This window comes from Periophthalmus magnuspinnatus, chromosome 21, assembly GCF_009829125.3.
Source record: "Periophthalmus magnuspinnatus isolate fPerMag1 chromosome 21, fPerMag1.2.pri, whole genome shotgun sequence".
Taxonomy (NCBI): Eukaryota; Metazoa; Chordata; class Actinopteri; order Gobiiformes; family Gobiidae; genus Periophthalmus; species Periophthalmus magnuspinnatus.
This window is the reverse complement of record NC_047146.1, coordinates 23,057,867-23,071,722: the sequence shown is the minus strand read 5'-3', so window position 1 is coordinate 23,071,722 and position 13,856 is coordinate 23,057,867. Positions and strand designations below refer to the sequence as shown.

The following is a 13,856-nucleotide window of genomic DNA, read 5'->3' as shown; positions in this document are numbered from 1 at the left end:
GCAATAAGAGCTTAATTAATTACTTACTTAATTAATTAATCAATCAATCAGTATATTATTCTACAATATTATAATTGTTACTGTTCTTGCTAAAAATGGAACAGAAAATATAATATACAATGTTTGAAATCATGTAGCCTATAGCATCTACATGCTTTGACAGCAAAAGAAAATTAAAAAGAGCCAAGCTGAAAAGACATTTTTGCATGTGGTACTATTCTGATAACATCCGCTGGCGATTATATTTTATAGACATACAACTATGCCAGATATCAGACCAGATGTTCACTTCTTGTATTACTTCCTGGAACGAATAGCTGTCTATAAATTCCTTCCTTGGTTCCTAATATCACTCCCTACTCCACTGTTTCCTCCCCATCCCTTCTTCCCAGGGGGCTGTGTGGTTTATTGTCTATCATTGTTCATACATTAGTATTGTCTTGTTCCATCTTGCTGCTGACTTTATGTGGCATTATTGAACCATGACCAACTCAATTTATTTGTGCACTGAGAGACAGGAGAGAATCTTAGCCCCAAAATAACCCAACATTAGAAGTTGGGGAAAGACATAAGGAGGTGACTTTGAGGATGGGTAGCCTATAGCGCTGTTCCCTCTCCATGGAGAGCAGTGCTCGGTCCTGAGGCGTAGTTCTTGTTAAGGTTATTAGGGAAGATGTTTGGCACTAATCAGTGGAGCACTTCGGGGACCTCCACTAAACGGTCTCATCATCACAGGGGCCCCCGTGGTGATAAATCTGCCCTGAAGCACCCATGGGGTCCAGGTACCAAGTCTTTCACTGTTAGCCTAGTGTGCATATGTGAGGCATGCATATTCTAATAGGGGCAGCAGACTGCGGTTTAACAGGCATTTATCATGTTAAGATAACATAAGAGGAAATGTGGTGCATTAAGGCTGCAGTTAGATCCATAAATTCTGCTATGAGGACTACATTTTTCAAGTCAGTATAAATGAGCCATTTTCTCTTTTTGTAATGTTAACATTTAGCATACAGTTTTATGAACAATAATTTGCAAATATTTAATGCAGAGTCAGATAAATCAACTGTATTTGTATTGAATTAAAGCCTCAAAATGTCACTATTAACAGGATGCTGAAAACCATAGGTACATTAAATCACTTCAATTGCATTAAATTAAGAGGTTGGATAATTCAAACAGCCATAAACTATTCCTCTGTATTAGTCCCAAGCCAGGTTAAATTGCTTTTGCATTGTTGTTGTTATGTTACTCTGGAAAGAAAAACCAAAAGGAGAGAGTATTGTCTGCAGTGCATTCTGTAATTAAAAAAATTGCCTTTTTTGTGATGCTATGATGTTAATAAGACACCAGAGACAGTATCACCAAAAGTACAATATTAAAGTAAAACTGCCTCCACTTGTCTCTGCTTTCCTCTCATGTCCTGGGGCGTATGGATGTGTAATGTTAAAGCACTAAGCGCAGACTGGTGCAGAGCAGGACGTTCATGTGTGAAATGAGTTTAAGTCCGATCAGTGGGAGTCCTGGTTATAAAACACATGGAGTCACTCAGCTTAGAGGTATCTTCTCCCAAATCGCACTAATCCTACCCCCCATGTAACAACTGTTCCCCCTCTACTCTTCGCAAATCAATGGACAGAGGAAAAGAGGGTGGCATTTTTTTCTACATTGGCTCTAATTGTGGCATGACTGGCTTGATCAGTGGAATAGGAATGCAAGATTTTCTGTTTAAACCACTAAACTTACTTATTGCACTATAAAGCCATGCAATATTGATATAAATTTACATTATGTTTTCCATTGAGCATCATCAGTACAAATTATACATCATTGCCATACAATGTATAATTTGTACTGGTGATGCCCTCCGTTCCCCCCGCAGGCCTATTTTGTTCACATATCTCCTCCCATTTATATTGAACATAAATCTGGCTCATAAGAGTGTAAGATATGATGATGGCTGCAGCTCTGACATGTAACTATAGCTGAAATATGTGTGTATGCAAACACACTCCAGTGAAGAGGCTGTGATGGGAGAGGAGGGACTTATGTGGCCCACTCCACTCTGATAGATGGATACTTCAGATGCACAGATGGAGAGAGATGTCTAAAAAAGCACAAAGAAAAAAGACAAGGAACAGGTGACAGGAGGCAGGTGACAGTACAGAAGAAAAATGAGGAATCACTTAGACCTGATATAGAGTTAGCGAGACCGGTGAGTGTGACCGAACCAAACCAAATCTATATTATGACACAAACTTAACACCAAATCATATGTGAATGTACCGTTATTTAGTTAGTTACACATACTCTTGCAATCCCCAAAACAATTGAAGGCATATGCTCACAAAATAAAAATGCACATATAAATAAATAATGCATTATACATGCAAATTACACACTTCAAGCATAGGGTTTGCCGACTGTAGAAGACAGACCAAATGTGTCTTGATTTAGTGAGTACTTAAAGGTCATATATTGCACAAAATTGACTCTTGTGAGCTTTAAGCTATGTTATAATGTTGTTGCCTTATCAAAACATACCTAGAGCTGTGTTTTGTTTCATTCACACATGCTTGAGTAACCCTGCATTATTACATTTACATCTTCAAACCTCAAAATGCTCTGTTGGGCCTTGTGATGGCATGTAGTGGTAGTTTTCAAGTTAACAGCTACTTTTTCCCTTTTGTTCAGTAGAGACTGACACTTCCAGGGCTGAAATCATCCAAATGATTCTAGTGAAGGTGTGTGGACTTTAAAAACACAGTGGAGCACTTCCTGTATTACCACATGACATCATCAGGTGGAACAGAGTGTTTTTTGCTTGAGAGAAGAACCCAATAACTAAACATTCAAGATTTGTGCATTAAACATGTGTCAATCAAACAAACAATGAAACAACACAACTCCAGGTATGTTTTTGATGAGGAAACAACATCATAACACAGACCAGAAAAGTATGATAAGTATAATATATCTACCTACCTACCTACCTACTATTCATAAGTTATCTAATAGAATGCATATAAATGTCAATGTATTGTTGAAAGTTGTGAGGTCTTTTCTTCACTTGTAGTAAGACTAGTAGTCTAACAGCAGTCTCCTGTCTCTCAGACGACATATGGACGCAGCAGGACTCTGGGACATGAGCATGGTGCGAGCCACAGGAGGAGCAGGTCTGGGACTGCTTCGGGACCATCCAATAAATCGACTGAGTGACTCCTCCCCATGCTCCTGCCCGTGAGACCAATCCTGACACACTCACCGCCAGTGCAGCACCAGGGAATTGCGGGTAATGAGAGATTATTCTGCCCCGTAGTGTTTGCTCATCATCACTACCATTCTCACCTCCCCAGCCTCCCACAGTCTCTCATATAACCACAATCACACACACACATATGTTGGGTTTCTATGTTTCTTGGGGACATTCCAGTTCCTGCAGACTGATTCTAGTCTTAACCATGGTCACTACTTAACAAACCTTAACCTAAGTCCTTACCAAACTTAAAGAGCCCATATTAGGGGATTACTCAGACAAGTGTGAATGATACAAAACACAACTCCAGACATGTTTTTGATGAGCATTATAACATGACTAAACCTTACAAGAGTCAATTCTGTATAATATAGAACCTTTAATTCAACCTATATATATAAAATTATAAGAATTTACCTGACTTTTTTGTAAATATTGAGTTATAACATATATTCTTGTTCCTGTTCTATGTACGCTACGTTAAGTTTTTGTAGCGACTGGGGCATTTTCTTTAGATTTTTATGAGGAAAAATCCATTTCCCCAATTTTAGTCCCTACAGTGTGATAAATACCTGCCCATACTGTATACAGAGATGCAGATGAAGCTCAGAGCAGGTGTTCGCTCCACACACACGCAGTAGGTTTTGAGGTCAAACAGCAATATGTTATTGTTTAAATCTGCTGCTGGCACCAATTTTGTGCGAGGCAGATGCTCCTACTCGGTCCAGTGACACTGTGTTTTATCCACAGGTTCCTTGTGCCTAAGGGGACCAATCTGTCTACACGCGCATCCTACAAGCACCGGAGCAGAAAAGTGTGCGTGTGTGCATGTGTGTGTATGCTCCGGCCCCCCTCGCCCCAGGGCAGGTATGACCACTACACTAGGTGGGTGGTCCCAGTAGGGGAGTGGCGCACTCACTTTAACATGGGGGAATTAGAGTCATTACAACAGAAGGGCATCGGAGGACGAGTGCTTCACCAGGCAGAGGAGGGACAAGCTGAGGGACATATCAGATCAATGAGGGACACGTTTAATTAGACACTTGTAAAACATCATATGCAGAGAGAGACGCAGTTAAACAGTTCATTATATATTACATCTGATTGTCATCACCATCAGTGCTAATTCTATGGGCTTGGGTCAGTATTACAGAAGCTTGTGACTCTCACACGTATTAGATCTATGCTAATGTAATTATTTTTTGGTTTATGCATTTCAGTCAGATTTTTTGATTTTCCCAATCTGTATTCTGATGTATTTAACATAATCCAGTCTCACGATTGACTTTGATAAGTGATGTATTCTTCCTGTATTCAGAATGGCTCTAGTTTGCCTAAAGTCATATATTTTTCATTAATTAACAATGCTGTCACCACATTTTCAGTCCTCAAATTTTCCTTTGATCTCAGGACATGTCTTATTCGTATTGAGAAACAGCATGTATTCCCACTATCTTTATTGCTGAGAAGTAATGCTTGTCATAAGAGAGACACGGATACAGTATTTTACAGCCCGACAGCGGATGGGATCCAGGAGACACTGCACATCTTGTTTTATCATCTATTTCTTATTGTGGCACTTCCATAAAAATGAAACACGATATGATTGGATTTTACTCCTTCTACAGATAACGGCAATATATTCGACTTTTTCAGTTTCACACAGCAGAATTTCATTATAACCAAAAGCTACTGCGCAAAGAATAGCAGTTTGTAATTTTCAATGGTTTTGCTTTGGATGTTAAGAGCTAATTTAAACCAGTTTTGTTTTAAACCAAAATTGTCACCCATGTTGACCCCATAAGGAGGTGCTGTATCTTTGTAAGTGGTTTCTCATATGTTTAAATGACCACATCTTTGGGCAAAGTCAATTCATTAACTTCCTGCGCCAGACTGTACGCATTTCATTATCTTTAACAGCGCAGAGTCCGGCTAAAACCCAGGCATTTAGACACTAATTATAGGCTTTTTGAATAAGGTCACATAGAAAATAGAGGTGAATATCCACTTCTCATTTGTTAACCCACACACATAAAAAGTACTGCACACAAGTCTTTTTTAAGAAGAATATCATTCAACTTATTTTAATTTCTGTTTAAAAAGTGAACCAAAACCACTGAAATACCATAGCCATGAGGCAATACCAAAGATAAATCCAGGGACAGGTTAGTTTCTAGTTTTGGGTTTAATGCGTTTTCTTGGCTAACAAAGATGCACTTAATGTTGAAATGTAATCTGAAAACAAATGTATATGTCAGTTGTTTCCTATTGAAATATCTGATGTTCATTAAATGTACATAGAACTGAAGTGTTTGCAACAGATTAAACATATATATGGGGAATATATGATGAAATATACTGTCTCTTTTTATTTATATACTTATTTGGTGTTAGTTATATTTAAATATTTACTACATCAGTTTCACAAATTGTCTTAGAATTCACTGCTTTTACTTTATCTCACTAAAACTTGCACTACACAAAACACACTCAGCTCACTCAAAAGTGAGTATATATTTAAAGCTGAAACAATTAAGCCATAGTGAAAATACAGAGAGAGTGTTGCTTTTCTTCTAACAAATCACTTTTTCCTTGTAGCTGAAATGGAAATGTACCCATTAACTTACAAATGAGAGTCTTTGTTTCATTAGACCAGCAGCACACAGGCAAATGAATCCACCCTCCGTGTTGTTTTTGTCCCACTACAATGAATAGAATACTTGAGAGTGTAAATTAGGCACAAGTTTTATTAGTGTACAAAAAAAATTATATTCATGTTGCATCACATGGAAGAAGCACTAATGACACTTTAATTAGGCTTTAATGTGCGAACCCTTCCCCCTCCATCTGCCCTCTCTGTAAGCACTCATGTACACCAAGGATACAGGACAACTGCGCTCAGATCATTTAATGTGAGAAACAATATTTCACTCAGTTCAGGTAAATGGGAAAAGTTAAATGACTCATGGAAATATATTGTTTGTATGCTATATCAATTAGTGTGAATGTTCAGACCTGGTTGAGTAAGAAGTATGACAAAGAAAATGGGCAATTAAGACACAATGTTATTTATTGAGTATTGTTCCGCATGTGAAAATGTCAATCTCTGTGCGTTCATGTGTTGATTCTAAAAATTGTGTAATACATAATTACACTCATTTGTATTTTGAACCAGTGGTGGAAGGTACAAAGTACAAGTAGTAAAGTACTGTACATAAAGTAAAGTACAGATACCTAAAAATTGTACTTAAGTTTATCTTTTTACCTTTACTTCACTACATGTGAGAGCAGGTATTTGTACTTTCTTTATCACTAAATTTTTTACTGGACTGAAAAGAACTTTTCATATGATTTTAGGGGTTATTTTTACCATGTTTGTGGCAACATCCTAACTAAAGTTTTCAAGTTCAAGCTTCATAAGAAAAGTTAAAAAAAAACTGATTCGTGTTACAACTGTTGACCAAAATATAAATATCAAAATCTGTGTGAAATACTTTTAATTTTTACTCTAAAAGTACATCTTTAAATGGGTACTTTAATACTTTTATTTAGGTTGTTTTTTCATGAGATACTTTTACTGTTACTTGCATAACTTTTTTGCCTCTGTATCTGTACATTTTACTTAAGTAACCAAATTGAGTACTTTATTCACCACTGTTTTAAACACAAATCCTCAAACTAAGGTTTTCCCGACCAATCCTACCAGGGACTGCAGATGGAAAGTAAATGTTAACACTAAACTAAACTAACTAAACTGCTCCTGACAGGTTGCCCTGATGGCACTGAAGGACGGGTCTAATGCACAGGACAAATTGCATAGGGACATAAAAATATATGCTTTAACTTTAAATTCATTATCATTGTATTAGTCATCATTGCATTCATTATTGGTCATTTTATTTTTATGTACAAATCAACACCTGTGAAGAAATGTTCCCTGTAATATGCACCGTCTGCTTTAAACATGCAACAAAAGGGCATCAGATACGAAAGATACGAACTACTGGCAGTCAGGAAGGGCATCTGACTTAAAAACTGTGTCAATGGCTTTAGCTGCTCCATACAGCTTGCTTATTGTCATTTAAAAGCTTCTGGATAAGAGACACTTTTAGAATCCTGCATCAGATTATGATAGCTTGCATTTGTGTGTTTTGCACCTGCCAGAGTTTCATTGTGATCCTGCTGATACAGCCCCATCAGCTGAGCACAGGGATAGGTTCAGACAGGTGCAAGCTCCTGTGAGGCTGTACACTGAACACAAACCTCCCTGAACTCCTGATGCTGCACACTGCTTAATGTGAGGCCACATTATCTACACACCTGCCTCTGCAACATGCCTCGCAGGCTCAAATTACCAGTTTAATTAGTAAAAACAACATGAGTGGAAATTAAACATGTTTAACACTGATTAACCTGGCATTTCTTTAATTCAAAAGTAGATGGGATGTGACAGATTTTATAGTTTGAAATGTATTTTTAAAAGGCAATTTTAGACATTTTTAAAAGGTCTAAATGAAAATGTAAAAACAAAAAATTTATTACCTTTATAATACCTATTAATTACCATGAAGTTATACTTAATTCATAATCGGCAAATAGCCCATTAACGGGGTTAGGAGTGAGGTTAGATGGATTAATACTCCTAACCCCTTAATGAAGTAATTAGGCTATTTCTACCCTATCCATTTTCTTCCACTTATCTGGTCCGGTCAGCAGTCTAAGCAGGAACTTCCAGACTTCCCTAACCCTAGATACTTCCTCCAGCTCTTTAGTGGGACCTCAAAGCATTCCCAAGCCAGCTGAGAGACCCACAAGTCAGCAAGGCTCAATAGGACTCCTTCTTCAAGACGATGGTATCCCTTACTTCCGGTGTTCACCATCGGGTTCGGGGGTTGCTCCCATCACAAGCACCGCAGACCTTGCGACCACAACTACAAGCGGCCGTACCAACAATAGAGGTGGAGAACATGGCCCACTCGGACTCTATATCCTTAGCCTCCCTCGAGATCTGGGAGTGAGTTGAAGACCCTGCTGACAGAGGGCTCTGCCAGACATTCCCAACAGACCCTCACGATACAGGTCTTTTCAGCTTCCTCCTATGCCAGCGTATCCAATGCCCTTCTCTTCACCCAAGTGTCCAAGACAAGCTGCTGAAGGTCAGATGACACAACAAAAAGTTGATCATCAACCTCTGGCCTAGGACTCCTGATGCTTGAACATGGTGTTCATTGTGGACAAAGTGTGTCACAGAATGTCAACAACAGAACAGCGCTCCAGTTCAGATCAGGGAGGCTGTTCTTCCTAATCACCCCTCTCCAGGGGTCACCATCGTTGCTCGTGGGAGTTGAAGTCCTGCAGTAGAATAATGGACTCCCCGGTCAGTACACTGTTTAGTGGACTTCTGAATTAAGCCTGAATCATTCTTAATGAACCATTTGTTCATTATTAATTAAGTCTTCTTTATTAATAAGTGTAGCTATATAGGTTTAACACACATAGCCTACTTTCTGCACCACTGGCATTTGGGCATATTTTGTGACCTAATTTTGTACCACTGGGAGAGTTTAAGATGGTTTAGATCGTTCACTCTATGAGGTATTTCCCCGCTAGAAAAGGAAACAGTTCTCCAATCCCATCTCTTCTTTTTCTCTCCTCTTTTGAAAAATGTACTAATTACGGCCTTTGCCTTATCAAGACACTGAGAGGGAAGCACTGACTGCTCCAGATGTGTGACGCCTGCAGGTCCAGTCACTGCCACTCTCTCTTATGTTGTGTGTGTGTATTTGAAAACTCCAAAAAAAATTGTGTTGTTGATGTACTTCCTGTTTGTCTCAGGGCATTTGTGAGTGCTCCACTGGCCCACTTTTGCCTCTGTGCTGAAGTGGATTTGGAGTCTGTGATGTGCTCAGACAGAGCACTAGATGGGGACTGCGCCATCTTCATCACTCACCTGAACAACTGCTGATGCTGTCCAAGTGTCTAGGCACCTGTCAGGACAAGAAATGCAGGTCACAACACTTGAGTGATGTATGGTCAAAGCAAACTTTATTTAAACACCTATACAAGTGTGGTTGAAGGCAGCTTTTGGATAGTTTATTACCATATGTTGCCCTGTTCAAATGTAATAACTGTATAGTTGCAATAGATGCAATTGAATATGTCTGCATTCTGGAAAAGAAAAGGCATTGCAGACTTTTATTCGGGGCTTTGTTGAAAATGTTTGTTGGCTTTGAAATCAACACAGAGATAATTTAATATTAATTTGACAAATTTCCAGAATTAACTATGAGTCTTGTGTACTTTATTGCAGTCGCCAACAGGTGGCAGCAAAAAGCTCAACTCAGCAGCAGCCCGCTTCAATCAGGAAAATCGTAACACATAATAGACAGCAATGTAAATATGATTTGATGGCGTGTGAATTACTCACGAGATTTAGAGCAGTCAAATAGCAATCTGGGTGCAATGACGATATCAATCTTTATTTTAAGCCAAGACCAGCAACACCAATTGTGCGCGTATGCGCACCTGTCGCACTTTCACTTGTGGCCAACTTCAAGTCTTCAATTCTGGATCAGAATATGAGGCTGCTTTTGCTTTTGTCCACCCTCAACGTAATCTTGGTCTTTGAGAATGGATCGGGTTTTATTTAAATGAAAACTGTAGTCTTGTAAATTCTTTTGGCACGTGGAATTTGCGCTTAAACTGTACCAGATTGCAGGCCCTTCCCTCGTGGGCGTGCGTAACAGTCCGCGTCCCTTTTCTAAATATAACTCCCCTTAAAGCACAGAGAAACAATCCTTATCCAATCAGGGACTGCCTCAAAACTTGTCAGTGTAGATTTTTTTCGGATACACCATTGCGCTCTGGCCCATTCTGAGGCCCGGGGTGGTGCGTAGAAGAGCGCACAGCTGGAGGCGCATTGTCTCTATGCAAACTGCCCGACATGGCTTTTGTATGTGTTTGGGCATATATGGAGGCAACGGCGGCCCGGAGCCCACAGCCCGTGTGAAGTCTCAGGGAGAGTCGCCCCCGCTCGTGTTGCGCGCGTTTCCCTCGTCTCTCTCTCGGTCTCCGCTATGAGCTGCCTGGATGTGATGTACCATCAAAGCTATGGAGCGCACTACCTCCCGGCCGCTGCGTACAAGGCGACGTACTACAACCACCAGCAGCAACAGGTGAGACGCACTAACTTTTCCAACTTTCTTTAAGTTTCTTTTGCTTTACAGTTGAATGAAGGTATCCACAACCTTTTTAAACGACTTATTCAAACTATGTTATTGCGATTAATTTTAGCGTTTTTGACACATGTTTGTAGCAATTCTTCAAGCTAAACTTACCCAAGTAACGGTTAAAGCTGGCAAGCTTTTTCTTCCATTTATAGTTGTTTAAGACGTGGTTTCATAGCACATTTAAAACTTACAATTCAATAGTGATTATATGTTAATTATTTGTTATTTCTTAAACAACTTAACCAACTCGCCTGAGAGAAATAATAGGCCAAAATTGTACTTGCTTCTAGTGTTTTTCCACCCCTTTATGTATTAACCATTAGTCATAGCATTTTCCAGTATTGGCTGACTTTGGTATTTGAATACACACCCCCAATCACTTGAGTTCTCAGTGTTTAGATTCCAGTCTGAAGTCTTGTATTGGCCTCAGGTCAGGCGTAATGACACACAACTATTAATTCTGCAGTCAAACGGTGATGTAATGACAGCCCGCCCGTCACCTAGGAATGTGCAGAGAGAGCACTACAAGGGATAGGAATGTGGCATGGGAAAAACTAATACATATTCATTAGGAGAACTGATGAACTCAAGATAACAAAGGAAAAAAGTTAAATTAAAAACAATAGACTTATTTATCTCCCTGACCATAACTAATTTATATTACAATGGGATGTCTAACGGCATTTATAACTCCCAAAAAGCAATATAGTCACATTTGAACTGTATAGCAAAAATCAAACTTGATCTTTTTCCCACTTCAAAATACAAGTTAATGACACACACTAAATCAAAGAAATGATCATTTTGAGTTCAATTTTAATGAAAGAAAACTATTAGTTATCCCAGTTTTCCCATACAGCATTCCAAGCCGAGATGCCCAAACACTGCCACGTTTTACCATGAAGATTATTTTCTCAAAGATGCTAGAACAACACATATTTCGCTTCAGTCAAACAAGATTGGCTTGAATCATAATGCTAAAAATTGTGTTGTGTCTTTTGCAGAGGAAGCTAAGTGTCTACAACAAGATGCAGGAGTGTATGGAACAACAGTCTATTGGATCTAGAGCAATGCTGCCTCACAACCTTCACCGCCAGGCCTCTATTCGCAGATCGCCCTTGGACACGGACCTGAAGGACAGTAACCAGCCAGCGGAGGCAGAGTATCTGAGTGCCCGCTGCGTTTTGTTCACTTATTTCAGAGGGGAAATCGGGGATGTAGTGGATGAACATTTCTCGAGAGCTCTGAGCCAGGCCAGCAGCTTCAGCAGTGAGAGCAAGCCACTGCAAGTGACACAGCCAACCCCATCCACCTCTTCAGGAGCATGGAAAGGTGGGCATGCAAAGTACTTTTGAACACATTTGAACACATTCAAATAATTGGTGACTGCGTATTTGACTGCGTGTAAAAAATAAACAATCTCTCATCTTTCTTACTTCAAGTTGTCTCATGTATCTTCAAAGGAATTGTTGACAATGGCAGTAAAGTAGTTAGTTCTATAGGCTAGCTGCACGTTTTCTAGTGCTGATCCCAAGCCTGGATAAATGCATAGGATTTTAGTAGGATGAAGTATTAAATTTAAAAAACTGCACTTAAATCAAACAAATATGCAGTGTGTATTTGCAAGCAGATAATGTGCTCTAAATTGATGGGAGAAAGTAGGAGACAGATGCCAAAATGGGGAACAAAAAAAGTAGTAACAGTAGTAGTAATTACATTATAAACCAAATGTTGTAGATAACTCTTTCTCTCTCTCCTGTCTTTCCAGATGGTTCTTCTCCTCTCGAGTCCCCAACCCACTCCGGTTGGACCTCCTCTTGCCCCTCCCAATCCAGTATCCCAGTGCATCCAGACTTTTCCTCCAGCCCTATCTCCTTCCCCCCAGAAGGCCCTCTCTGGACTGGGCACGTCTTCTCCCAAAGCAGCCTCCCTCCTCCACCTCCTCCACCCACCACCCTCGCTGACTCCTGGTCATACAGCCTTAACCCCCAAACCAGTTCCTCCTATCCCAATGTCCAGGATGTCTACCATACCCACTCCCACAGCAACACCATGCACTCTCGCCATCCTCACCATCACCCAATGCTTCACCCGTACCCCGCTCACACTTCAACAATAGACCCCAGGTTCAGCCCGCTGTTGCTGCCTAGCGTTAGAAACCAGAGCCAGCCTTCGGCCAGTTCAAGTCCACTCAGCGAAGGAGTCAAAACGGAATTGGACGCTAGCAGCCCAGCCACGCCTATTTCGTGGGCTCCAACCAGCATACATGGATCATTGGAGATGTATGATTCCAATGCATATGCCAGAATGCCCCAGCTCTCAACAAGCTCTCGTCTGCTCCCCTAAAAATACCAAAATGGACATTGTTTCTTGATTTTGCAGCTCAAACCAAAGCTAAAATCTGGTTTTAAAAGGACATTGACCAGAGTTCATAACTGATGCCAAAGGGACCTACTATGAAGCTTTAGTGGTTGCAACACCAGCACTGTATGTATAAAGTAGATACTAGTACGCTTACTGTAGACTCAAAAGTATTGCACTGTTCACACTATTTCTTATGGAGAAAAACTCAGGCTTGTTGATTTGAACTGTTGACTGCCAAGAAAGCTACTAACTTTACAACCAAATTTATTTTTAATGCATTTTGTGTGATAAAGTTCTGTTTCAAGAGCCTGATTTTGACTATTTGTTTTTGGTTATTATTGTAAATGTGCTAAATGACTTTGCTGGAGTATCTCTGTTTAAATGTCGACTGATGATTTTTCCCTTTTTTGCATTTGAAGAATTTGTAAATATTGTTACAGTATGTCTAAGTAATAAATTGTTGAACTAAATTGGATAACGGTTGGATGATTTCATTCCCAAAGAATGTGAGCAAAACTAACTTCCAAGTAAATTCCTGGCTATTTTTAAAAGCTAATTCATTGAGATCCGTGCTGTGGAGGAGGACGGTGTTGTGTAACTTATCATGCATAACATAGGGTTTACATAATTTCATACGCTGCCAATATATTCTCTGGTACTATCACTCAGCTGGCTTTATTAGTTCAGGAAAACTCATGTCCAGCATTTTTGTCATTCCAATGAGCTTAAGTTTTAAACAAGCCCATATTCTCTCCTCAGATTATCAGGTTGATGGCAGTCTATGAAGAGACTCTAGCTATATAGGAAAGCTAAACTGTTATTCATTGGTTTCAGCTTCCTGTTATATGCAGCATTTTCTTTCTCTTTCTGAACATATGTATTTTTTTGTTAATTGCTATGGCATCATCCCAAACCCAATTAATACATGATTACCGCTTCTGATAGTACCAAACATACTACCTCCACTACTACTACAACTACTAATTGCACATTAAAATCTACAATAATTG

At 39.6% G+C, this 13,856-nt stretch overlaps 1 protein-coding gene across 1 annotated transcript; it reads left to right on the top strand.

The window, feature by feature from the left end:
• Positions 1-9,942: 9,942 nt before the first annotated feature.
• vgll3 (vestigial-like family member 3) lies at positions 9,943-13,324 on the top strand. Its single transcript, XM_033987004.2, has 3 exons — positions 9,943-10,428; positions 11,487-11,814; positions 12,251-13,324. Exons 1-3 carry the CDS (start codon positions 10,330-10,332, stop codon positions 12,826-12,828), a joined length of 1,005 nt encoding a protein of 334 aa, XP_033842895.1. The 5' UTR covers positions 9,943-10,329; the 3' UTR covers positions 12,829-13,324.
• The last annotated feature ends 532 nt before the right edge of the window (positions 13,325-13,856 follow it).

Excerpts from the sequence above, each read along its gene's own strand:
- vgll3 (XM_033987004.2), top strand. The coding sequence starts at position 10,330 with ATGAGCTGCCTGGATGTGATGTACCATCAAAGCTATGGAGCGCACTAC. Across the intron at positions 10,429-11,486 it reads ACAACCACCAGCAGCAACAG|AGGAAGCTAAGTGTCTACAA; the intron begins GTGAGACGCACT and ends TGTCTTTTGCAG. Across the intron at positions 11,815-12,250 it reads CTCTTCAGGAGCATGGAAAG|ATGGTTCTTCTCCTCTCGAG; the intron begins GTGGGCATGCAA and ends CTGTCTTTCCAG.